The sequence below is a fragment of the Haemorhous mexicanus genome, chromosome 3 (genome assembly GCF_027477595.1).
Source record: "Haemorhous mexicanus isolate bHaeMex1 chromosome 3, bHaeMex1.pri, whole genome shotgun sequence".
Taxonomy (NCBI): Eukaryota; Metazoa; Chordata; class Aves; order Passeriformes; family Fringillidae; genus Haemorhous; species Haemorhous mexicanus.
Genome location: NC_082343.1, coordinates 27,974,854 through 28,002,444, shown reverse-complemented (window position 1 = coordinate 28,002,444; position 27,591 = coordinate 27,974,854). Strand labels below are relative to the sequence as shown.

The window sequence follows — 27,591 nt, the reverse complement described above, 5'->3', positions numbered from 1 at the left end:
GCTGATCCTCCTCTTTTTAAAAAGTAAAGTCCTCTAGAGTATGTGCTTTCAGACCACAAACAACTTTTCTGCTTCCATGTTCAAAGTCTTTCCTAGATTACGTTGTTTTCTCATTATAGGCTTTTTTTAAAAGTATGAGGACTTTGTTTATACGTAGGCTGAGTACATCTCTCTCATCAGTTCTGTGGAAATCTGTGTATGCTTTTGGATGAAGTGATGTTTATTAATTATTTTTCACTTAAAATCTATAATAAATACTTTCAGCCATTGTTGGAACAGTTAATTCTTAAGGCCTACTTCAGCAGGTTGCAGTTATAAATAAAGAATGGATTTGCTAATCAATATAGTTCTTTTAAACTGTGAGGAAAACAAAGCCACAAAGAACTCCAAACAAAACAAAACGACCTAAACCCCCTAGAACAAAAACCCCCATCCAGTACTTGAACTGTAACAGAATGAGTCAGTTGCATCTAACATGATACCATTTCTCAAGCTTTCAGCTTCTCACAGGGATGCACTGACCTGCATCAAGGTGGAAATCTTTGCCCAGAAAAACAGAGCTCAGCTCATTGCTGTATGCAAGTTTTAGAGAATTACTATTTGTATCTGTGTGGAAACTTTTTTTCATTGAAGGAGTCCAGATGTAAAGGGGCTTGGCAGATGAGGCTGGACACTCACCATAAGCTGTTGTTCAGAAAGGTGAATGATGGGGAGGTACTACAGACTTCAATTTCCTTGGGAAATTGGATCAGGAATGATTATAAAAAAGTTAAAATCTGTTTATACTTTTCTGTCCTGTTCATCATATAGAGCTCAGAATCATGCATTTCCAGGGAAGTGGGACAATAATAGAAGGTGTAATTTCAGAAAGGTGTGTGCATTGGTGCACGCACAAATAATGAAGGCTAAAGATAATAGATGAAAAGCAAGTGATTAAAATAAAAAATTCTTAGCAATGGCAAATGTAAACTGCATGGAGTTTTACTGAAGTTTCCCAAAGACAAATCAGTGAAGACAGTAGTAGGAAATGAGGCGTATGGCATGATTTTTCATGTGGCTTTAAAACCTGTCTGGACTTAGCTTGACAGTTTTTGATTTAAAGCAAATATTTTTCACTATTTTTGTAACTAACGTGCTTTCAGATAGCTGCATCCAACCTAAACAGCTACAGGACTTTCTTTTCCTTTTTTTTTTTTTTTAGTGTAGTTTCCCTTTTAGAGCTATGTTTATTGACTTAGATTAGGATTGGACTAGAGCCAGGGACAGTCATATCTAGTCTTTGGGTTTTTTGTTACAAATCAGTTTTTGTTACAAGGTTCAATAAATATTTTTGATTATTTATGTTAGTTCTATTGTGAGTTCTTGCCAAAGATACATTGTATTATAACCAAAACAGATGTTCTAGTTTAGACAAGTGTATTTGTTTTAACAGGACCAGAAATGTAAATGAAACAACATTGTGTTCAGCATTAACATGGCAGATGATGAACTTTCAGGATTTCATTGGCCTTTTTGGATTAAATGAAAATCTTGAAAAAATATTTCAGGAATCTGTTTTTCTTTGATTGCTGTCAGTTTGAGGCATCTTGGAAATGAAAGCTATCTGAATGACAGGTGAACTATGCTAAAGCAGGACAAAACAAACAGCTCAATCTTTCTATTTGGCAAAATCAAATCACAATTTCTCTTTCAGCCTCAATGGTTTTGTTGTCACAATACAAGCATTCTTACTGATCTGACTCTTATGTGCTTGCTGCATTAATGCACACTCAAAGTATTTCAGCTTGTATTTAAAAGAAAGTTTGATAAGTGTCAGGAATTGTTAATTGTTTTCAACATGCAGCATAGAATGCAGCCAGGCAAGTGTATTTTTTTTTGTTGTTTAAATGGGTTGGTGTTTAATTTCTTTCTACTTGGTTTTAAACTTGATGCAAAATCCTTTTCTGCCAGTTACAGCAAAATCTTTTCTTATCCTCAAGACTTTATAAGCAATGTAATTAATAATTTACTGCTGTTTAAGTTCAAACACTTCTGTACTGTGACGAATAGGGGAAAGTCTGTAATGTCTTGTAAAGTTCTCATTGGGTTTTCTTTAATGTTTAAATTATCTGCTTTAGAATACTTAGAAATGTTCTGCTAAGGTAGAATAGGGCTGTAATACCTTTTGAAGTTGGACCTTGGTGGCAAGAAATTGATTTAGAAATGTTTGTTCTACAGGATTTTAGGTCCGCTTGTATTTTATAGGTGTCTGCACATGCTTTAAATATCCTTTTCAATTTAAATGTGTGTTTTATGTTGTTGAATATCTACATTATGCTCTCTCAGCTTTAACAAATGCCACTTTCAAGTTCCATGCCTCTACATTTCTAATGTTACACTAGCTTAATTCCCATTACTTTTCTGCTTCATAGCACTCGCAGTTTGAAAGGAACCTAACATTCGGGTTCACATTATGATAATTAGGTTTCAAAGCAGTGTGGGTGGATTAAGATGTCTGAAGTCTAGTTGCCGAATAAAGTTCAGAACTACTTGTAAAACTTGTTTGAGTGGTTAACAGAAGTGGTTTTATTTATTCAGTGCTCATGCAGCATTAATCCGTATTTCATCAGGTACCCACAGCGCTGTAACTCTAGATATGACCTTGGGACTTAATTTACCCCATCTCAGTTTTCCTTATTAATGTGCCATGAAAGAGGTACATGAAAGATAGCCAACTTCAAAGCACCTTTTCAAATAAAGTGGTTGATATGAATCCTCTGGTATTTAACACTGTCTGTCAAATGTTTCAGCTGGTTTGCATCCTTTTACAAGCTATTGCTTGCTGCATTAATGCAGTTGTTTCAAGTCTGTTGAGAGTATGAAGGGGGTTAGGGATATGGGAAACTTTATTCCTATTTCTTTTTGATTGTGTTTCCTTTAAGCTGTTATTTTTGTCTGTTAAGCTATATAACTCTCTTGATGACACATTTATGTACACACACCTACACACCTTTAGTCATTAGTTGTCTGCTCCAGAAGGTGGAAAGTAGTTTGGAAAGTTTTGGCTAAAGGAATACATATTCATTGGAAACAATGCACACATCTGAAATGTGCACTGAGGAACCTTTGTTCTGCTTTCGTCTCTTTCAAGCTCTAGTGGAGTCATGAGAAGTCCTAAACAGTGAAGAACTACTTTGAGGAACAAAGAGGTTTAAAATGTGTGTGAAGAAGACATAGGCAATGAAAACATTCTAAATTATGTAGTGATTTCTAGCCAAGCTGTCTTTTCTCCCTTACTTATAAGTAATGTTCTGTTGTGATTATTTACCACCGCTGAATGATCATGCATACTTCAACTGAACAATCATTTTGCATGTACTTATATTTAGAGGAGACAGTCCTCTAAGTTGGAACCTCACTCTGCATAGAGATGACTTCCTCCTACTACTCTTGGTTGTTCATAACTTGGGTAGTAATTGATCTCTTGTTCCGTACACCATGGACTGGAACAAGTGACTGTATTTAAAATAGGATCCGGTGCTTGTTCCTGGTGTATCCATAGACTGCTATCTATGTTGAGCTGGACCCATACTATATTCAAAATGGGAGATTCAGAGGTGATCTTTGCCTTTGAAGCAAGGATTCACCTCTGCCCTGACTGTAGCCACCTGTACCATCTCTAGCTGTGTTTTTCTGAGGGGAGGGAAGGAAATGGGTAAGCAGTGAAGTTGTGGTGGGGCTGGTGAAACAGGAGAAAGTAACTTCTGGCTTGCATAGCATGAATTTGAAACTTTATGAAGCAAACTGTATAAATGATACACTTAATAATTATGGAGCTGTCTTTGATATTTCAGAGAAATAATTCAGTTTTCAGGATGAGAACAAGGACTAATTGGAAGTATTTCAATGTAGTTAAAGATTATTAATTCCTTTAAGTTCAGATAAAGAGTAAGTTGCATATGGTGTCTAGATTTCAGCAATGTGAGAGCAGGGGGTCAGGAAGCAAATGTTACTAGTGAAAGAGATCTAAATCTTAAGGAAAAAGTCAGTTTTTCCAGAACACTGGGACATGCTGTTTGACTTGTGTCCAAGGGAATCTGTGGTAAAACAGTCTGCGGGGAGAAAGGAAAGTTTTGTGCAACTTCCCTTCTGTGTTTTCTCTTTCTAAGAGTTTATAGAAGTTATGCATTCTCAATATGTAAATCTCTTCAAGCCTTTAAGGGGCACTAAATAAATAGCCTAAAGGTATGATTTTAGGATGAAAAGCTATTAAATGTGTGACAACATGACTAAGGGCAGCATTCTCTTCAGTTAGAAATGTACTGATCTCAAATATACTTTTGGAAATCAGATAATTACAGTGAGAAATTGGGCATGATCAATTCTTTCTCTCCTTTGTTTTCTCACAGAGAAGCCATTTATATTTAGGTTTTCAAAATGAATTCTCTGTTTTCAATTTTATATGCCCCACTGAGCAGTAATTTGAACACAGGCTGTTTTCTTATAGGTCTTTGTTATTTTCAGATTAATGAAACAACTTTTTTTTAAGATAATCTGCTTGCCTTCATCTGGTATTGCAGTACAACAAAAGTCAGATGAAAAGGGAAGACCCTCCAAAAATATTTCCAAATACAAAACAAGGAGTTGTTGAAAGGTAAAAGATGATTGAGAAACACCAGAGAAAGAAGGTGCAGTGAGCAAGAGCTACCATTTCTGCATGGAGTGTGCCCATCAGGTCCCTGGGGGCAGTTTTGGCATGTGTGTATTTTGTGAAGTATATTTGTAGAGCAAAGCTAGGAGTTTTCCTAAAACTCAGTTAAGACAAAATCAGATTTAGTCTTAATTTAAGTAAAATTAGTACTTAATTTAGGACTAGTAAAACTATGCTGTGAGTAGGGGATTTTATCTTTTGGGTGTGTTTGACTTCATTAGTAGAAGTCTTTAAAACTATTATCACTTCACATTTTGTGGTGGTCAGTGTTTACAATGCCATCTCCTTTCTGAAGGGCTTTCCGTGTTAAGAAATTCCTCTGGCCTAAATTCTCTTGTTCAAGGCTATTTCCAGAGCCCAGAAATAAAAAAAGGCTTTAATAAATTTAAGGAAGATGCCTGCATCTGAAGTTTCCTAGATTGCTCCAGTCAAACAAAGGAGACCAACAAGGATGATGAAGGGCCTTGAGGGGAAGCCATATGAGAACACCTGAGGTCACTTGGTCTGTTCAGCCTGGAAGAGACTGAGGGGAGACCTTATTGCAGTTACAACTTCCTCATGAGGGGAAGAGGAGGGGCAGGCACTGATGTCTTCACTTTCATGACCAGTGACAAGACGCGGGGAAATGGCCCGAAGCTGAGTTGGGAGGTTTAGGTTGGATATTAGGAAAAGGTTCTTCACCCAGATTGTGTTTGGGCGCTGGAACAGCTCCCCAGGGAAGTGCTCACAGCACCAAGCCTGACAGAGTTTAAGATGTGTTGGGACAATACTCTCAAGTACACAGTGTGACTCCTGGGAATGGTGCTGTGCAGAGCTGGGAGAAGGACTTGATGATCTTTTCAGGTTCCTACAAACTCAGCTTATTCTGTGAAAGAAAAAGTTAATTTCTGTGTTTGATGTTTCTGAGGAGGCAACTTACAAAACAGGACAAAATTAAGCTTTTTATTTCAGACTAAAGTGATTTAGAATATTATTTAATGTACTTACAACTTCTGGAGTTCTTCTGTGCTCTTTGGTCAACACTGCAAGGTTCCTACCAGTTTAATATCATAGAAAGAAAGCTCTTATTTAGCAGAACAAACGTAACCAAGATGATAATATAAAATGCCCACTTCTCCTGTACTTGCTGTATTTATTTGATTCAACATCCTTTTTTCTCTCAAGAGTTACCAAACCACTCTTCATTGCTGTTGACACACTCTTACCATTTGCAGTATCAGTAGAGATACCAAAGGATGAAGCTTTAAAATCACCACAAAAGGCCGTGTGCAGGTCTCAGTGGTGTGTGCCATCTTGTACTTCTTAGCAGGAGAAGCCAAGGAGCCTTTTCTTAAGAGGTATCTGAGTGGTTGCAGGATCAAGGGATGGATCAAGGAATGGAAGAAGCTTGAGGAAGTGGTGTGGAAAGAATGAGTGCAGTCAGGGAATAAGGGGCTTGGCACCTTGAAGGTGCTTCCTCTAGACAGACATGCTAAAGTACAGCCTGTGGGAACTTTGTGCAGCTGTGTCCTCATTTGAGCCGTGTGTTCCTTGCCTGTTCAGTACAGCAGGTTATGTCAAGAGAAATTTCCCACTCCTGTTCCCTGATCATTTGTGAGCATGATTGGGTGGTGTTCAGTCCAAACTTAAAATTGAGGTTTGGATTCGAGCTGAAAAATGTGACCTAATATTGCTTCTCACACTGAGCATTGGAGAAGACTCCTCCAACAGCTGCATATAGGAGTTTTTTTCCAATACTTTGTTTATTAATTCCTTTTTAAGCTGGAGTAAGTGAAATACCCTTGTTTCATCTATCTCCAGACTGTGTTTGAAAATGCTGTCTATTCATCAGAAGGCATGGAAGGTTAGGATTTGATCCGTTAGTGTGAGGTCCCACATGAAGAAAATTAGTCAAGCTTTAATAATCCAAGACTTAATTGTTCCAAACTTGGTATTGATACTGATACCAAACAAACAGAAAAGCTTAGACTTTCAGGTAAGCTGCTGTGGCTGCAGCTTTTTAAGAGCTTCCAAATGAGCATGCATGGTTCTGTAGTTTCAGGTGGCTTTTTTTCTTTGAAGTAATACGTGTGATCAACCTTAGTTTCTGTCGTAGGGGAAATGGAATGTAGTCAAATTTGGATGTTACCTGATAGAACACATTGAGAGAGAGTGACTGAGCTGATGTATTTTTGATTTGCAGATCATTGAAATTTACTGATGGCAGTGTAAAAACAATCACTCCAGAGACAGTTAGCCTACTTGCAGTGGGCTGTGTTCTTTCATGTCCTATTTAAACATCTTGGAAGTAGCCTGTGAACCACAGGTTGAAAACCATTCAGTTTGCACCTGAAAATAACGGAAAGTACAAACTGTTTTAAATAGATTAAATCCTCCTTCTCATTTGTATTTGCAGAACTTTAATTATGGGAAATTGGGGTGTGCATTTTAAGCTGCTGGTGTTTCACCCATTGCCTAGATGAAATAGAATTGCTCCACACTAGTATGGTATTGTCATGCTAACAACAAAATCTTTGATACTGGAAGTGAATGTCAATTAAAATCATTAAAATATTAATTTATGTTTTGTGTCAATATGGCATTTCTAAAATAAATTTTATGCTTGTGACATTTGGGATATTACTCTATTATGTTTCTTATATGTAAGAGACGTCAGAAACATATTAGTGTGTTTTAAGTGACTGAGTAATGAAATAGCTATTGGTAATTGGCAGTTGGTAAATTTTCACTAGTAAAGATTGAGAAACTTCATTTAGGATCCTTACTATGTAAAGAAGCTCCAACAGAAGTTACTTGTGAAATCCTGTCAGGAGTTAATTTAAATGGAAGCATGCAAATATAGTGTGATAGTGAGAGCATCCAGATTAAAATTATATAAATACAAGGTGATTTGTAATGTACTAAGACTGTGTGTTATTGCACAGTCAGAGCTGGTTGTATACTTGGATAGTGTTTTGTCTTCAAGTAGACATTTTGTAAGAACCTAATGGAGAAGTAAGCATTTTTCCATTTGTGTGAGTTTGCCAGTAATATGTTTTTACTTAAGCTGAGATTCTGCCAAACTTCATACCTATTCATTTGTAAAACCACATTTGCTGTTCTGCATTTTAGCTCTTACTGGGTATTCTTTATTTTTGTGAGATGTGATATATGGATTTTCTTATTTATTTAAACTTACTGTGCTATTATCCTTGATGCTGATAGCAGAAGCTTAGAATAGGCACTTAGATGACATTCAGCTGCCAAACATTAGATATCTTAATTTCAGTGTCTTCTAGCTGTCAGAGGGATGAAATTTTTCATCCTAACTCATACATGCTCTTATTAGTGAGGAAAAGTTTCTTTATTCTTTAAGTATCAATACTGTTGAGATCTGCTAAAAATGAAAGTTTGTGGGCAGATCCTAAGTTTAGATAGAAGTCTCCCCCAAAAAAATATTTTCAGGGTTTTTTAGTAGTAAACCTCAGGAAATTGCCTCCTGTACTACTGCTAACAAGTTCCTCCAGTACTAGGAGAGCAACTGATGCAACCTTTGCTTTAAACCCAAACAAAATGTGTTGGATTTTAGGAAGATTTGAATATTGAACATTTATGATCTCTAAGTGTCTGGTAACCCAGAATCTTCCAGGACTGAGAAGCAAATGCCACCTGTCTGTCAGTAAAACAAGAGCTCTTTCCCTCTGCAGTTACCTGAAATTGCAATTTCTCATGCTGATTTCAGGCTATTGGCTCTTAGAGGCTGTTGGCAGTGCAGGAGTGAGTGCTGCCCATGTTGCACTTTGCCTCAGAGTAATTTTGTGTGATGCTGAAACTGGGAGTTATGCTTGCCTGGACTCATTTAACTTTTCTTATCAACAAAGTGCATGGCCGTCTTAAGAGCTCCATGAATGACATTGAAAGAAGCCACAGCAACAGGAGATACTTCAGCACACTTGTGCTTTTTTCAGGGCATGAGAGGCAGAGAATATAGACATGCTGTGTGTCTCAAAGGGACTTTGAGTAGGTTATTTCAGCTTGAAAGGGGATTAGACTTAGATGGCTGCAGTGTCATGTGGTTGTAACTGAAGGTGCCTATTGAGGATAATTCCTTTCTATAACTGAGTCCCAGCAGTTTTGTCAATGATGAGTAAGTGGAGAGAGGGACAAATGATCTGTTTGTCATGGTGAGTGATACAGAGGTGAGAAACTGCTCCTGAACGGAGACATCAAAATGCACAAGCTGCCTGAAGCATCTTCTGCAGTACCCACCCCTCCTGTAGCAGCAATGAGCAAGTGCAGGGGAGAGGGCAGAGAGGAGAGAGTGATGCTGGCTTTCTTCTTCCTTTTCAGTTTTGGGGGCAGATTGGTGCTGCTTGGGTGACTCCATGCACAGTTGTAAATGTAATCACATCCATCTAGCAGTTCTGCATGTTTAGATATTTTCCTTTCCTTATAATACCTAATGGTCCTGTAAGTGAATTTGTTGCTCACTTAGAAATAACATTTTTGTTTTAATCCTATTTGCAATTGCAACTAATATCAGTTTCTAATTAAATCAGATTTCTTTTATGTAGCAGCAAATATTGTTCAAACAGCTCAGCTGTCTGTGGATGTTTCTAAATCAAAAGCCTGGAGGTGGGAGTGATGATGTCTGTCTATAAGCAGTCATAGTTATTCCTTATAATAAATTGGCTTTTCACATAAAACTTCTCTCTCAAACCTAATTAAATTTATATTTTCTAAAACTTCTTTGGCAGCCAAGGCAACATGCCTACTGCCTGTTCAGTTCTTTTATTGGGTTGAACTAGAACTAACATTTAGACAGAATATATTTTGACATTTGAATTTGATGTAAATGTTTCAGGGAAACATGCATCCTCCGTGGGTGATTCTCTGGTCACCATTATGATGTCGTAGTGTAAATATACTTTGTAAGTGGGCTTTCAGTAAAATCAGTGATGCATTTATTGCTTGTTCCTGGTCTATTTTTCCTCAGAGTATAAAATTACAGCTCCAAGTTACTTTAATTAAAAAGAAAAAAAAAGTTATTTTCTAGGACTTTGTCATTTTTAAATAAATCAAACTGGATATTCCTGTGTTACTTCTCAGTGATTATGTCTCTGCAAAAGGAAATGTTAACTCTAATTTTCTGCTGGAAGAGTAAACAGAAAGAGACATTGTCAATTTGAATGTTTTAAAATGAAATCATTTTGATATCATTATATGATATCTTTTTAATATATCTCATTTTTCTAGCTAACAAGAAAGGTAAAAAGACTTTTAAAGGATTGTTTAACTCCTTTTAAAGGAACGCTTAAGGCTCTCCTATTGGCTATTCCTCTTGTTAACCCCTGCTCCTGTAGGAAAATGGCTCTGCCATCATCTTGCTGCTTCTACCTGAGTGTCCCCAGGCACTTGGTGCTGCCTTGGTTGTAGCTTTCTCCTTGGGGGGAGCTGGTTGATGATCTCATGGCCTTTCTGGAGAAGACCACTCACTCACTGGAAAGTCTGAGCTCATTATAAACCGATCGAGCTAGAGGAAATTATTTTTCCTCTTACTGGCTTCTCTTTGGTAAAGCAGTTAGAGTAGATTGTAGGTTAGTGGACTTCTTACACTAACAGGAATAATGTTTTCTGATTGAGACAGCATTTTAAGCCTGGGGTTGTTCTGGTGCTACGTGAGAAGAAAAAAGTGGTGGCACCTAATTCAAAGCAGATTCTATTCAGTTTTATGGTCTGTAGGAAATTTCTTCCAGGTTTTTATAAAGTAAAAATACAGATGAAATGTTGTTTTGTGTCAATATACTTATAGTATGTGATGCATAAAATGCAAAAATAATTATTTTTGGTTCAACTGTAAATATTAGCATTATGAAGCAAAGCTAGTCTGTGGTTTATATTAAGTTGTGATAAAATTTATAATTTGTGCAATGGACTTTGAGCGAGATGCTTTCTATATGTAAATTGTCTTTGGTTCATCCAAAATACCAGTTCTAGCACTCAGTGCAGGTAGAAATCTTAGTGATTACAACAGGTCTTGTCAGAATTTTAATGGAGTATGTATGATTTGAGTTCAAGTCCATTCCTTATTTATTAAGTTTTTGTAGGTTAGTTTTCATTGGATTTAATGACAGAATACAAGTTTGGGATTTCTTCTTCAGTATGTTACACTTAATATAATTAGATTGCATAATTCACATCTTGCATGTGGTGATGGTGGTGTTGTGAGCTTTTATGAACTTCAGAGGATGTCAAGACTTGGAGCTTGTGAAATGTTTGTTCTAGTTCTCAGGGTTTGATTAAACTCAAATCTAGGCCATGCCAGTTTGTGGTATTAGTAATCTTAAAGCATTACTTATATATTTTTTAAGAAAGTATTTCAACATCTTGACAGAATTCTGTGCCATCTGTGGCTAATTTTATAAAATAATTTCAAATATATAGTTTAGAAATAATTACATGGCAATTCAGGATTAAATTCTCCTTTATGCAAATTTATATTAAAAAAAAAAGGCTAGTGGAAATTTGATCCTTCATATTAAAATCTACACCAGCAGTTCCTTAATGTAATATGGATCTGAATTTAGCTGATGTTTTGTTTGTGCTTAGGCTGGGAAGCCTATCCTTCCTTGTGGGGGCAGAGGGGAGTATTTAATGTTTGTGCCTTGCTCTTTAGCTGGAGGAGGAGCCCGTTACCCCATCTCTGCAGTGGAGGCAGGAGGTGCTGTCAGCCTGATCCCCAGCTGCCCAGTCCAAGCCCCGGGCTGGTCCAGCACGGGTCTCGGCCACATTGCTGCACGTGGTGCTGCTGGTGTGCGGACACGAGCCTTGCCCAGGGCTCTGAACATGCTGACAGCCCAGCACTGCTGGCCTGGCTTCCAGGGGCAGGCTGAGGACAAGGCTTGGCTCTGCCACCTCCTGCAGTCGCCAGCAGAGCTGAGCAAGCGCCCGGGGGCAGGAGATGCTCTGCCCTATTAAAGGGTGCTGTGTATCCCACCCTGGCATATGTTCCCCATAACCCACTGCAGGAGCTGTCTGCATCAGCCAGAGCCCTCCAGGCCCTGCACTGCTGTGCTGCCATGGAGTCTCTCTCAGATAACCTCTGGTTCTCATCTGGACAACTATTGTTTTAATATTGTGCTGTCTCTTCCCTTGCCCTGATCTCCTAATTGTTGTTTTGTTGGTTTCTTTGTTAATTTTCTTTAAAGTAACAGCTGTTAATTATCAGCTGCAAGAATAGTCTTAACAGTTTAACATCAGACTTGAAATTAAGTGGGCTTGCTCTGTTCCTGCTGGAATCAGCAGGGCACATATTTCCCTTAATTTGATTTTCAAACAATTTCATGTTTTCTTTTTGCCTATAGCATTTGAGGAAGCTGGGATTGTTTAGTGAGTTCTCACTGCAGCACTGTTTTTGAAAACAAAATTTTGACTCTTAAAAATCTCCACTTATTTATGCCCCACTGTTCCAGAGCAAGGATATGCTTTTCTTAAGTGTATGTTTGGTGCTAAATTTTTAACCTGCCATTAAAAAAACTTGGAACCTCAGCTTAATACTATCAAAACACCATGTCTTAGCTACAGAGGATCCAAATGTTCTTGTTAATATGTAGTAAGTTTTAGAGCTTCTGCTCATGGAAATATTTGAAACCTGACTGGACATAGCCCTGAGCAAGTTGCTTTGATTCTCCCTGCTTTGAGTGAGAATGTTGGGCCAGTCAGTCTCCACAGGTGAATTGTGACTGTGATTCAACCATTGTGATTCTGAGGCATTCAGCAGTTTCCAAAAGCTGAAAGAATCATTCCAAGACCCTCACTCTTCAATGGTGGCTTGTCTTGCAGGATCCAGGCATAAGAATAATGAGCAATCCAGAGAAATAGATGTAGGATAGATGCTTATTGCCCACATGGCAGGGTTGGAAGAACTGAGCATGAACTTCCTGGCGCAAACTTTGGCATCTGTGAGAGAAAACAACCTAGTTATATTTGGAAAGGATGAGTTGCCCATTTTAGTTTTGTTAGTGCCTTTGTTTAAAAATCACGTAACTGACCTATAACTTCTCAAATGTTTCTGAGAGACTTGCCCGTTATAAAGTAGGGTGGGGATGAAAAAGAGGGGTAATAAGGTTAAAAAAAAAAAAGGTGTTCCAAGATGTTCTTCTGCAAAATATGTGTTGTTTGGCTCATGAGTAATTAGATGTGCAGATGTGTTCATGCACCTTCACACTATTGTAAGGACTTCTATTGCAAAAATTGTACTTGATTATTTAAGTGCTATGTAGCATATCTATGACTGGAAAATCATTTTGAAAATTGTGGTGTAAAAAGTAGGACATAAAATAAGATGCATTTTTGTTGTTTAGTAGGTGTAAGGATCTCTTAAAAACGAGAAAGCCATCTTATCCTGTGCTTACATATTTGGATAACTAATAAAACAGAAAGACTGTAGTTGGGATTTTCTTTTCAAATCAATAAGTAATTGGTTAGAATTGAAGCATGAGAAATTTCCCTCCAGAATTTTTTTTAAAGTGTTTATAACTGAATGAAAAATGTCTTTTAAATGAAGTGATCTTTCAGCATATGTTTATGCCAGTTCTGGTGATATTACTAATGGAAAGTCTCCTGTGTGGATCTGTCACAACCTAAGGGAACAAATTATTCCCTTTTAAGAGAAGGGGTAAAAAACATATAGCACTACCTAACTGAACATGTATTTCACTAATTCCAGATAACTATTTTTGTCAGGTTTTTTTTCCCACCTTTTGGTTACAATCTTATGAAAGGAGTTTGTCTGTAAAAACATGCAATTCATTAATGTATTTCAAGTTTATGGGGATTTGGTCATTACTTTTATTTGTGGGGTTTTTTTTCAGAGGTTGATGAATACTTCTGTTTGCAAAAAAAAAAAAGATTGAGAGGGTGTCCACTGTTGTAAATGGTTAAAGGATAAGAATATAGTATACTTAAAGTTTAGCTGACTTTCATTTGGAAATATTTTAATCAGATCTCTTACTGTAGATGCCCAGCAGTTACATATGAGAGAAGTAAAATAATAATATTTAAAACTGACAATGAGGAGACCAGAGAAGTCATGGACGAGCCGTAGAGGCCTAAAAAGAGAAAAATGAGTAATTTAATAATAAGGCACTCAATCCACTTCTATTGCTCTACAGACATTTGAGTACATCTTCCTGCTTTTTAATTTGTCTAAGAAAAGTAACTGAGCTATTAAAAGTGCTTGTTAAGGTAAAGTAGGCTTCAATTGATTTTTTTTTTTCTTTTGGGTTGTTTTAATTTCACATGAAAAATGTTACCTTTTTCTGAAGAATGAGTAACCTACTCTTTTTTTTAACTTTCTTGTTCGATTTTTTTCCTTGTCTGTTGCTATAATCCTTTTTATACTGTAATGCTGCAGTTCCTTCATAGGGATTAATAGATTTTGCTGGAAACACTAAACTAGTACCTCAGTTTTACAACCTTTTTTTCCAATGAAGAAAAATATTTTCCTTGATGGGCAGAACAGAACACTTCCTGATAATTGACAGCTTTGAATAGTTATAAACTAGATCACAGGAAAATATCAAAGTAACTGTATTGTCCTGTTTAAAAAATAAAAAGGAAACGCCCCGCAAATGAGTACTTCAGAAATTGTAAGTGTACTGTCATGATTTAATTTGTAGAAGTGATTTTTGAAAAGTAGAAGCATATAATTTTGATTGGGTCTGCATGAAGCACTTTTACTTTATGTAACAGTTGTCTTGAGCATGTTGAGCTGGAGAATAAACTCGTTAAGTGAATGCATCTTCTGTAAACCAAAACAGACAGCTTATTTTTTTAGGTGAAACTAAAAAGAAACTACATGGCTAGAAAGATGTGGAAAGAACACTTTTTCTTTTTTAATACCTCAAAGAATTTTTCCTGCCAGCATTTATTCTGATTCCAGAACTCTTAATTTACTTTGAGTTTCTTCTGTATGTGGAAAACCTGGGTACTTCAGAGTTCAGTAAGCTGTGCCAAGAAGTGTCTGTAGGTTAAAAATATTTAATATGAAGTCTTTGGATGCAGCCTCTCTGTTAAGAGGGATGGGGAGGGAGCAGAGAGAAGCAGCAGCAGCAGATGATCAGTGATTCCTTCCCACTATGCAAAGTCTTTCCACATTGCATTGCTCAACCCTAGTACAAGGGGTATGATTGACTCCACTTTTCCCTCCTGGACCTGTGCTGTGGAGAGGGTTGGGCTAGCAGGGAGAGATTGTGTACCAAGATTGGTATCAGTGGTATTGTAGGAAAGCACAGAGGGGAAACAGAATAAAGCCAGTCTCTGGCCAAAGCTATAGGTCAGAATTTTGCATGAATCAAGGCTGTGGAGGCGGCACAGCAGCACTGGCCAGGCTGCCTCCCAATTGCCCAGAGTGAGCATTAAAGAAAATGACAGTTGCTGGAGGTGCTGTCCTCCAAGAGGCATTTTCCTCCATATGTTGTGGTCTTGTCCAGTTATGCTCCACTCTGGGGACAAAGTCTCCCTGAGAGTTCATGTGACTCCAAGCTCCAGCCTTTGGTCTGGATTAACTAACTGCATTTTAGGCACAGCAGTTGCTGCATCTGTGTTGCTAGTTCTAAGAGAAAAAAAATGAGTTCTAAGAAATAAAAAGAGCCAATGTAGCACTGGAATGCCTTGTTCTTGTAGCCTTTCTAGGTAAATTCAAACTGACTATTCACATGTGATGCTTCTTAATGCTATGTTATTTGATTAAATCTGAATGCTCTATGAAGTTCACTGACAAATAAATTGGTTGAGAGATCTTTATTCACTCAAGAACCTGATGGACTCTCCTCAGTGGAGCATTTATTTTCTTGAATGTCCTGTGTCCCACAGAAGGGTGATGTAAACAGAGTGTGCAATAGGAAAATGTTTTGGCTTAAAAATTAAATAGGCTTTAGTCAGACATTTTCCCCCTATTTTATAAATTGTCAGTGACAGTGCCAAATGCAGGTGGTACTGGTAAGGTCTAGGTATTTCTTTATAGGCAGGAATAATTTTTTTTTTTTTAAAGTCTTGTTTATTTCCACAACCTTGATATTTGGTAATGCTTCCGCTTGAGTTACTATCATGAACATGAACTACCTGGTTTCAGGGTTTTACCCTTTGCCTCTGCTGTTTCTAAGAACAGCCAGGATAGATCTGCCCTTACCTTGTAAGATCTTGCATGGCTGGAAATGGACTGGGTTAAACACCAGCTTTTGCCATGTGCTATCACTGCAGGGGTTTCTGCTTGGCTGAACTGAGAAGCTGCTGGCAGGACAGTGTTGGTGGCAGCCTTCTGCTCTGCAGAAGGTTGCAGGTTCCTTTGGTTTGCTGTGTTTCAATGGAGTTGAGTCAAGCTTGTCATCTTCACCAAGTGCTTGAGAACTGTGAGAGACAGGGGCTAAGAAAGGCTGCTTATTGAGCCCTTCAGTAGGGAAGAGTTTTCATAGGCTTTTTGGGGAGCATCATCATCTTTTTGGACTGTGCCATGTCTCTAATGTGCTTCTAGGTGATTTCATTTCAAGATTGTCTATTAAGGTATGAAATGAGAGTGTTTAACATCACCTAGTGTTTCTCTTCTTTTTGAAGCCTGACTGCCCAAATCGTTGTTTCTTTGTCTCCCTGTGCTTCCCTCCTGGGTAAAAGCAGGTTGGGTAAAATCCTGTCAGTGTTGGGCTACATTTTTTCAATGCTGTATGTACAGTTTGTTCCACTGAATTCACTGGGATAATTTGGTTATGCAAAACTGCTGAGCACTGTCATGATTGGTCTTGAAATTATGAAGTACATTTGTAAAGAGCATACCCATTTCCATGCCTATTATATTTTAGAAGTGGTCTCTAGGGTTTTCATTTCCTATGTCAGTCCTAAAGCCCTTTTTACTTTCCTTTCTTCTAATGGTAATTGATGATTGATAGGTAACTTTTGAACATATTTGAATACAACCATTTTTCATTTATACTGCTTAGAAGTGCTGCTGTTGCATGGTAATCACATAAAATGTGCTTCTTTTGAGTTAAACTTGTCCTCTTGCATTAAGGTAACGTTGATTCTAAAACATCCATATTGTCACAATTTCTTTTCCTTGGCATTGCTGCAGCAAGGCAATGAGCAGTAGCTAAATTTTCTCTGAAGTTCCTACTGTACTGCGCTGTTTTAAGTAAAAATGAATTACTTGACTGCTTTTTAGTTGGATAGTTAACTTGGAAGTAGATTTTTGGACCCGAAGCTCGGATTTTAAAGCTCTGTGCAAGGGCAGAAAGGAGCTTCAACTCCAGCTGCTTTATGAGCAATGACAGCACTTGTTTTCTGAAACTGTCAATGAAAGTGGTGGGGGCAGTCACAGGTGACTGTCACCTTCAGTCTTGAGACATGCCACCCTAGGTCTTTCACTTTTCACTGCAGACATGGGACATGTATTTCTTCTGGGGATGAATCCACAGCACCAGTTTTGTTCTGATAACAGCATCTGGCACTAGATTGATTTAACAGGCTCTGAGGTTTGCTCTTTTCAGATATGCGCTTGTACGGCAGCTTCTGTGCAGCTCTGACATGGCCACACGCTGCTGTTGTTTTTTCTGCCTCCTAGCACCACGTGTGAAGCTAAAGCTCTTTGACACCTGCCATTTGGACCCTTTTCTTACTGAAAAATGTCATCGTTTTCAGACAAGATGAAGACAGATATCTGATCATTCTTCCCTTTGCAGGGATGTGCTGAGGGCATGGTTCATACACAGCTGAATAAAGCATTCCAGACTGGAGCTATACAGTTGGATTTATTAGTTTAGTATGGTAACTAGTTCTTGATTTGGGAGTTCATGGAGTTTTCTTGTGAACAGACATTGAGGAAGCCTTGCATTTTATCTGTTGTTGAAAGACTATTATTTGGTATTTCAAACCATTAAATTTTGCATGTCGTTCTTCATCTGAAAGACTGTATTTCGATTCTGTAGGGAAGTTTAGTTTTGCATAAGCATACTAGAAAAACTGGGAAACACAGTATCATTGTAAGACTAAGTGTTCTTTAAGATAAGTCATTTTTAATGATCTGAAGCAACAATACCATCACTGATTAGAGTATCTTGCTAAAGAAGGGTTGAAACAGGCCTAATTCTTTCCTCTTGAGTAGGTTCTAAAGCTCTATACTGTCTACCAGGAAAGCCATCAGCTTAACTGATGCTAAATATCCTTTGTGGCTGAACAGGAGAGAAATAATTCCTGATGTAAGGATGATTGCCTTGAACTTCTGTCACTTCAGCAGCTGCTTGATAAGGTGCTTATTTATTGTCCCTGCTGTGGGGTCAGCAAGCTGTTTCAAATGTAGGGCTTGTAACAGAAAGAGGTGATGGTATTCTGTGTTGTAATCTGCTGTAAAACTGAGTCTGAAATAATATAAAAACTGAGTATGAAATAATGTAGTAGTTTTTACTTTACAAAGTGGATTGAGTTGGTCAAGACCAAATTCCTTTCTTTGCATGGCATAATTTCTAGTAAACTTCATAAAATACAGAACAAATTCATACATGGCTAGAAATACTGACTTTTTTTTTTTTTTTGTTCTGACTTCAAAATGCTAGTTACAAGCAGAATTTCACCTAGTATGTTCTATGGAAACTTACAGGATGCAGCTGTGCAACTATGTGGGGTGTGTTTCACTGCTCATCATTTGGTGTGCTCTCTGAAGACTCTTTGTGGGGTTAAATTTTTGTGTGTGTATGAGCTCTGAAGCGGGAGCTGTACTTGAAGGCTTATGGTGTCCCTCCTGCATCTAATTGAATAGCTGCAACTGTGAGTCACTATGAGCTTTTTTGTAATACTTTTTCTAAAGATGGCTTTAAAAGCTGTTGTCTGATTTAACTATTTTTGAAAGATGGACTGTCATATAAGCAACACTTTTATGGCATGTAGTAACTAAAGGTTTTGAGTGAAGCAATGGAAATTTGAGGAACATTCCTTTCTCATATAACAGTCTTTTTAGTGTTAAATATATTTCATAATGAAAATATCTCCCAAGTTCTCTATATTTCTCACATTTAAAACTAATTATTTATATTATTTTAAAAACAAATGAATTGGATGCTTTTTGCCTTGATTCTATTGAATAATGATGACTTTCTAGTACAATCCTTTTTTATGATCCTAACATCTTCCTTGCTGTACCACCACTTTATTGGTGATGGAGAAACACCATATTATGAATCTTATCTCATCTATCAGAATGAGCAGGCTTTTGAAAATCTCTTTGGCTTTTTTATTCTTTGACTAGATCATTCAATATATACCAAGACCTTTTAATCTTGAACTTCCATGATTGATGTTTCTCATATGAAAAAAGCAATGGCATAGCTGTGTCAGAGCCAGGGTCTGTCAATCCTGGTGTCCTGTTGTTCCTGTGACAAAGCACGTGTGGCTGCACGAATCCCAGCCCAGCCTGTGCTGTGCTGCAGGCTCCAGCTGGCCACAGCCACCATCACAGCAGAAGGAATTGTGCTGTGCACAGCGCAGAGGTGCTGGAGCACTTGTGTGCCCAAACATGAGTGGCTTGGAGGGGCAGGTAGCTCTGCCTGTGGTCATGGTGAGGAGCTGAAGGTGCCACTGAAGGGGCTTCTGCCATGTGCAATGTCCTGCTTGACACGAGCAGGAAGAGCAAGACGACTCAAAATGCAAATGAGGGGTTATTGCTGTTTCCCATGAAGAGCTTTTTCAACCTGCCCTAGCTGGTCTCATTAGTCAGCAAAAATCAGATGCAGGCATCCTATTTCTATAGTGTAACTCTCAACCCTTTTGGGTGTTAGGCTGTTCAGGAACTATCTGTGACTTCTGTGTTTCCAGTAAGGCCCAATGGATTTCTCATTCATGAAGTAGCCCAATCTTCTTTTGAGTATGTGCTTAATTAAGTTTTCCTTGCCCCTTCTTAGTTTTAATCATAACATCTGCCAGCATAATTAAAGCTTGATACATTCCAACTGAGTGTCTAAATGCAGCATTCTTTTCTAGAGAGTAGTTTGTCATTTTATTTGTCATTATATTATTTCATTTTATTTTTCTCTTCCAGGTGATTCATACCCCAATTATTTTAGTAAATAGCACTGAAGAAACCTTTGCCTTTTTTTTGCTGTTGTACTTTGTGGGAACCTTTGGCTTTTGTTTATGAAGTTTATGAACAATATATTTATTAATAAATATGTAAAAAGTTGGGTTAGAAGAATTAGAAACAATTACTAAATCATGATTGTGAAGGGAGTTTTTGTGGTAGATCATCATTTTATAGCCAAATGCGAAAATCTTGGCCCATTCTGAGGTTGGCATACCCTTTGCTTTTAGAGTGACCAGGATTTTCTTCCAGGTAATAAACACCAGACTCTTCTTTGTACTGGTATTTTAAAAGATTGAAGTCGTAGATCGGGAATTTGGAAGTTGTAGGAACAGCAAGTTACGTAAAGTTGGATAAAGTTGCCTTTTGCTTCTCTGTAGGTTATTAATCCAGTGTTTTCATTTGATTGTGGGGAAATGACCTCAATGTAATAAAAAAGTCTGAAATGTTGGTAGGGTTCTTGAAAATGGCAGGAAGATGCATTCTTCTTTAAACCCACAAATGCGCAGCCTGATAGATATTTTCTTTATTATACATACAGTAGATGTTTTACATAGCTTTGAAAATGTTTACAGTGAAAACTTGCTACCTGCAAGTTTTAAAAATTGTAATTTAGTTAAACCACTGTTGTTAATTAGCTGTTTACTTGTAATCTTGATGCATTTTGTAGGTATGTAATGGCTTTGAATTTAAAAAAGAGTAAATTTTAGGTGATCTTATTTTATTTTTTTTACCATTTACAAGAAAGGCTTTTTTTCCTGTAAAAGACTAGATGGAAAATCTGAATAATTTTATCAGATCAAATAGGTAATGCTCATTTAAGCTGAGTAAGAGAACATTTGCTTTAATAAATGTTAAAAGGCTCCTAAAAGTATTAAGAGTATAGGCGGCATGGTCTCTAGCATAAAGCTGAGGGCCCACCAGGTGGTGCTGGTGGAATACATTTAGTGTTGCCTTAGCTACTTAAATGTGTCTTAACAACTGTGAATGAGATGGGTGCAGTACCAGAAAACTTAGTTCATATGCAACAAGCCAGTTTGTACAATTGAAAAGAATACACTGTGATCTTGCAGAGTGGCTTTGTGATTTGGGCACTTTTAATTTTTAAAAATTGGATATAGATGCTGAGGAAAACCCCTTACCCATGGGATGGCGGATGCGGGAAGCACGACATGGAGGCGTAGTTCCAGATCCTTTACCTGCTTTCTTGTTAATTCAAAGAAGTTTATGAAACTTGTTCATTCATGTACTAGAAGCTTATTGTATCATATCATAACCATGTGCTTATTTGCTACATATTGACTTTAAAAAGCAAAATAATTTTTCACTAAAGCTGTTTCAAATGTTTAGGTTTGGTCAGAATCTTTCCTCCTAAAGAAGGCATAGTAATGAGGGTCTCATTACTGGGGCCAATTCTTTTGGTTTTGTCTGCTAAGTGACTTAAAAGGTCAAAATAGAAACAAATTCTGAAGATGCACAAGATCGTAATACAATTTCTCCAGCTCTTATGAAGTTGGGGTTTTTTTAACTCTTTTGAGAATTATATCCAATATAGAAATGGGAAGAGGAGATTGAAGAACAGTGTGGACCACAATAGTTTGGAGTAAATTTCTGTTTCCTACTCATTTGAGCATGTTTGGTTTTCTCTTAATATGCCCTGACATAAAATATATATACATTATTTAAAATACATGATGTAGAGCATTTAGCAATGTGAATTAGCTTAAATTGTCTATAAAGCCGTCCTCCTTTTCAAGAGAATGATGAGAACGTGGAAAATATATAAAATGTCAGTGAACCAAAGTGACTGTCTTCTGTCTAGTCAAAAAGTAAAAGCCAGAACATCTGCTGACCATCCCTAAAGCTTGTAATCTTAGTGTTTTGACCAGGCTAAATCTTTTAGCATTCTTTGTGCCATTGTCACATTAGTAGCCACCTCCCTGTAGCCATATCAAACCGTGTGATAGCCACTAATAGTTCTGTTAAAGTTTGGTTGGCTGTTGTTGAATGAACCAGAGGATGGTTTCTTAGGAGTGTGTGGCCTTATGCATTTAATCTGGGTAAAAGATTTATTTAACGTCTGGGTTTTGCCGTCTTGAGCAGAGCAGTGAGAGGTTCTACGTGAGTGGAAATTTTTGCTCCCCTTTTCTGTGTCTGCTACACCAAATATTTCACAGAATAACTGCATGTGTATACTAAACCATCTCAGAGTGGATCTCTAGTATTCTGTGTATGCTGCTTCTGGAATTGCTTTTTATATCTCTTGTTCTCTTTCTAGAGATAATTTTTTACTTGGCTTCCCTCTTTCTCCTCACGGAGTGTATAAATGTTTTTGCTTTTGAGGAAAGGAAATACGCTTTTTTCAAATGTTTCTGTCTCCTGTCCTGAGTGTTAATTTTATCTACTCATTTCAGCAAGGAGTTTTTGTACTGCCTACCTTAAAATTTGGCACAAGTCACATATTACCATAGAATGGCAGTGTTGGTGCAATCCTTCTGCTTTTGCAAATCATCAGTGTAGTATTAATGAGAAACAGTAAAATATCGAGTGTGTTAAAATTCCCATCATGTTCACATCAGTTTGTTCACTGCAGAAAATACCAGGAGAGGATCAAGCATTAGGCTGTGTTCAGTGGTATGGTTTATAGTACAGCATTGTAAAAATGACTGCAAAACACTGATTTTTTTTTTTAATATCTAAAATTATATTACTTATATATTAATATATAATATATCTAATTAATTATATTAATTGTATTATCAGTGTATTAAATTTAAAAATTGCATGTAGAGTAATATTTGGGATCTGTTGGAATACGAAGATTGAAGAGAGATTAGTGAAAAGCTGTTAGAAGTGTGTGCTTATGTGTGGTTTTTTGGAAGCAATATCCAGAAAGGGAACGGTTGCCAGATGCTGCCTTTATAAGGTGTGAACAGGTTAAGAAATACGTTCTGCTGCATTGTTCTTTAAATTACTTGTTCATCAGAGAAATCAGTTTTATGAGTCTTCTGTCAACATCTTTATGTTCAGCAGTTAGGTTTTTGTGATACGATCTTACTTCTGAGCCCTGTGATGGGAATGTTTTATGAATGTCATTTATAGTGATGGAGTGCTCATAATACTGAATCTTTTTGAAAGATCATGAAATAGTTTCATTTTCAATTGCCCTATTTACCTGGTCTGAGGTTCTTTTTTCTCCATTTGAATGGGTCTGGAGTTACATTAATCTTAAAGATAGCAGATTTTATTCTCTGTATTTATTGAAAGATCCAGTCTGTTTGTACTACTGTTCTTAAGAGTTTTGGGTAACTTTAAATCTGACTTGTGTGTACAGCACTCCGCCAAATTCCAGTTTTGATTGGGGAAGAGGGGAATCTGTAAAAAACAAACAAACAAAAAAAACCAAAAAGAAATTCTTACCTTTTGTATTTGCATTTTATACTATTTACTGTTACTGTGCTTGGAACATTGAATGGGAATATATTTAACCTCTGAGCTGTTCTCCAGCTTTTTCTAAAGGGAGTGGTTTCTAGGTATCAGTTTCTTTATGTAAAAATTTGACCTAATAAATGTTCCTAAAAGGAAAATTTATAGTCCAATTTTAAAACAATATAAAGCAAAGTTATGGATTTTTGCTGAAAGGTCTGTTTCTTAAGGACTTTGGTTTCTCTCCTTATGGCAAAGATTAGGTTATTTTAAAAGTGGAATAGTAAAAGTAAAAATAGTTCTGAAACTGATAGTATTAATCTCCAGAGCGGTAGCTGTGTGATGCCATAATTATCAACCTGAAATTCCAGTTCTGTTGAAGTTATTTGAAGAAATACACTGTTGATTCAGTGGTGTCAGAATTTCACAGCTGAAAATAAAATTAGACTGTGAATACTTGATTGTAGTTTTCTCTTGAGTGGAACTAGAGCACTTGAAAGGTTTTTAATTATGTGTTTGATTTGAATTGCTGAGTTTATCATCATTACTGAATGAGTTTGAGATGTATGGTAGAGAAATGAACTGAAGTTTAAGTTCCTGAAGACAAGCAATCTGTTTTTCTTTGGGGATGGCAGTGGGAGCTGGGAGAAGACGGTTCTGAATGCTGCTGAGAAGGGAGCTGCAGCTCTGTGACTCAATCTCTATCAGGTTGGGGCTTTTTTAGTGTTTTAGGGCAGCTGGCTTGAGGCAATGTGTGTGCATGCTCATGGCTTGGATTCAAGTGATACGTTAGACTTTAGAATGTAGGTGTTTTTAATGAAATTGTCAGGTAGGTTTAATTTTTTTATGGAAGCTGGTTTGCCTATTTATTTCTGGTAACACTTGTTTCTTATATTCATTTTCTTTCCTCTTGTAAAGATTGAGACAGGGATTGAGATCATGCACAGTGTGTGTTTATAATAAGGCCAGAATTGATAAAGAATGAATGTTGCAGTCAGGGAGGAGTGGTTTTGCTTAAATGGGGATATTTTTCTTTGTACTGACATACTTTTGTAAGCATTTGGTTTATTCCAAACCTGGTGCTTTAAAAAAAAAAAATCCAAATACTCAGTTAAGTCACTTGCAAAGTCTTTCACGTGTGTTTTTCAGCTGTGTGCTGTTTTACATATTTGCTGTTTTATTTTTCAGCATTGTCAGTGAAGCGGGAGCATCGATCTACAGTGTCAGTCCAGAGGCTTCCAAGGAAATGCCAGACCTAGACCCTAACCTAAGGAGTGCAGGTATGAAGAGTATTTCATTTTTTCACATTTCAATATGGAGCTCAAGTCTCAATTCTCAGCCTGTTTTGTTTATATTCTTAAATAAAATAATAGCCAAAAGCAGAAAAAAGTTTTGGATATTTTGTTTCTAAACTCTAATTATTCTGTCATTTCACATTTGAAGTCCTAGGCGTGCAAGTGAATGACATCACCTTCTACTAACGCCTGTAATGTAAAGATCCTTGTGGATGTATTCCTTCAACAGGCTGGTACAGGAGAATTTATAGTGATGAATAGAACCAGTGAATTGCATGAACTTTCACAGTTGCACATGTCCATGCTCACAGGGGCTTGACCTTCCCTCTTCTCCTCTGTGTGTACATAAATATCTGTAGCAATAATTAAACCATTCAAAGGCTGGAAAAAGAATATAAAACTAGAGTCGTTAATTTGAAGTTGTGCATTTGTTGTGATCACTGGAGTTTTAATGTAGCTGAATACAGTTTTCAGGAAATACTGTTTAGGTTTTTGTTTTTAAAAAGTAATGTACTTCAGCATAAATGTCACTGAGGTCTAACACAGCAATTGGAAATGCACAAGTGTTGCCACTTTGTAATTTTAAGTTTTTGGTTAAAGAGTAGTCTTTAAAGATCAAATTCCTAGCAGCTCCATCCGTGACCAGATTCTACTCATGGATTTGTTTTATTCAGAGACAGCTGTAAGGGTAGGTTTGAAGTTATTCTTGTATTACTTCATTTATGTATTTTTAATTGCGTATCTTTTTCTATTTTTTTTTAATCTACTTCATGGATTTTTTTATTGTTAATTTTTCTGCAGTTTGCTGTCATACTCAATCAAATACAGCATACTGGAAAATGCAGCAGCACTCGTGTATAGAACTTTTCCAGTCAGAATTATAATGTTCTTAGATTTAATGTTTTTCTAGCAGGTTACTGGCCTGGAAATCCTTTGGAGGGTATAGATCAGCAGAAAAGAATTCTGACATGGTATTCAGGGGTAAAACTTTATAGAATTCCCCATGTTTCCTTTTCCTCTTATTTCCACAAAGGGGAAAGTGTTAACTTGATGTTTGAAGTGAATGTTTTTACAGGAATGTTCTTGGAATGTCTGTATCAGCCCTTCCATTTGCAGGAGAGGTCTCTAGCTTCTTTTTGCTTGACTCCTTTTTCCCTGCCTGTGAACAGACTCCGTTGTGACTATTTCTTCCATGGGCCACAGAGTTTTAAATATGTCATGGTATGGCCAGAGCAAATATTAGGTGTGTGACATTTCTGTGTTTGTGACAGATAGCACCGGCTTTCCCTTGGGTCACAGTTTTTTATGGTGCTGATGTATTAAATATAGGTTTAAAGTTGATGTAAATGAACAAAAAACACTGAAAAGGAAGAAATCTAATTATTAACATTATGCCTTTCCAGGTGTACATGTTTCTCATTTTCTCCAAAATTAATTTTTCAACATTCCAGACACTTTTATTTAGTGTTCTGCATTAAATACAGTGAAGTGAAATCAAATTTTTAATATATGCTCAATTCAAGTATTAATTACCTAGAGTTCATAATTGCTCCATTATTACTAGGATTTTCACCAGCCTTAATTTAAGTGCTCTTGCATCTGGTTTTAAAAGCATCAGCAGTTTTACTATGCTGCAGCAGTCCCACATAGTGGACAGAAATTGAAAAAGGGTAGGATGGAAGTTGAAAAATAATTTCTTAGTTCCATGGATGTTGTCTGCTATGAAACTAGACAGCTAGAACTATCTATTCTAGAAGTTTCAGGCTTTCTTCCTGACATCTTTTGGTGTCAATTTGTAATTAGCTGTGCTAAAGCTATGGATGTTTTCTTGAAGTTGAGTGTAAAAATGGTTCGTAACATTAGAGGGAAACATTACCTGATGTTTGAGGCTTTTTCAGACTTTTTTCTTGACTAGCTTACTTGTATAGTTTCAATTTTCCTTTAATTTGCAGCATACAGAAAAGTGACATTGTGTCAAAGCTGACTTGCTTTTTATTTTAATTGTTGTCTTACATCATGTCAGATTCTGTGCTTACATGATAGCATTTAGTACATTAAAGGAAGCTGACAGCTGCATGATGAAGTGTGACATTTATAGTTAAAATAAAAGGTACAGCTGACGTGAGATATCTGTGAGCTTAACACTATTTGCCACTTTAACATTTTTCTCAACAAAACTTTATAGAAGGTTTTTTGAATGACACAGATAGGCCTATGTTTGTCCATTGGGTACATAAAAGTAAGATATTAAATAATACATGTTATATGAGGACTTTCTCATATCTGGAATGTTTGCAGTGGTGTTTAGCAACTGTTTGTAGTCAGTTTTTGCTTTGTACGAAGAAATAGAAGATATCAATCCTGATGGAAAAATTTACTTAATAGTTTCTCCTTGGCTGAGTGCCCTATATACGGGGAAAACCAGCAACCTTCATAATTTCTTGGGGGTGCTAATTAAAGATATTAGTTAATCCAAGGTCTCAACTGTTGGGTTTTTTTTCCCCTTTGAGCTGTCTTTGAAGGTCATGGATGACACAAATTTGTAATAAATGATTGAGAAAGATCTCTTTTTAAACCAGTGCTGTCTATACAGACGGTAGAGGAAAGTCTTTATAAACCTCCATACAGCACTTTTAGCCAAAATTGCACTTGTTTAAAAAAGAAAAAAAGCTTTTTTAAAAACAATTTTCTGTTACCTATAGTACAGGGAATTAAATAGGGTCTTTCCAACTTTAGAAGCGTTCTGAATATTTCATGAAAGTGCAGAAGCTACTGTACTGCTACTGTAATTCCTATAAAATCTTGTGGAGTGGGACTCAGCTAAGTAGATAGTAAAGAGCTTGATGAGACCTAGTTACTTGTGTTTGAGTAGGGTGAGAAGGTATATATCCCCTTCTGACAGTCATTGTAGGATTAATGAGCAGAACAGCTATTTCTCAACCTCACAGAATTAGGAGATAAGAGGCTTATAGGCCAGAGCAATAAAAGGATTTCCTACTTGATAGGCTGAGGAAGTTCAGCTGCAGCAGATTAGGAGGGTTCTGCCTAGAGAGCAAGCCACTGGAGTTCAGTAATAGGAGTTT

General features: G+C 37.0%; 1 protein-coding gene across 6 annotated transcripts in view; it reads left to right on the top strand.

Moving 5' to 3' along the window:
- The window catches only part of SRBD1 (S1 RNA binding domain 1), a 124,602-nt gene that overhangs the window by 36,707 nt on the left and 60,304 nt on the right, over window positions 1-27,591 (top strand). For all 6 annotated transcript variants that reach the window (XM_059841201.1, XM_059841204.1, XM_059841199.1 and 3 more), the window contains one exon: window positions 24,402-24,493. In XM_059841201.1, the coding sequence (XP_059697184.1) occupies window positions 24,402-24,493 (92 nt within the window). The remainder of the gene's footprint in view (window positions 1-24,401; window positions 24,494-27,591) is intronic.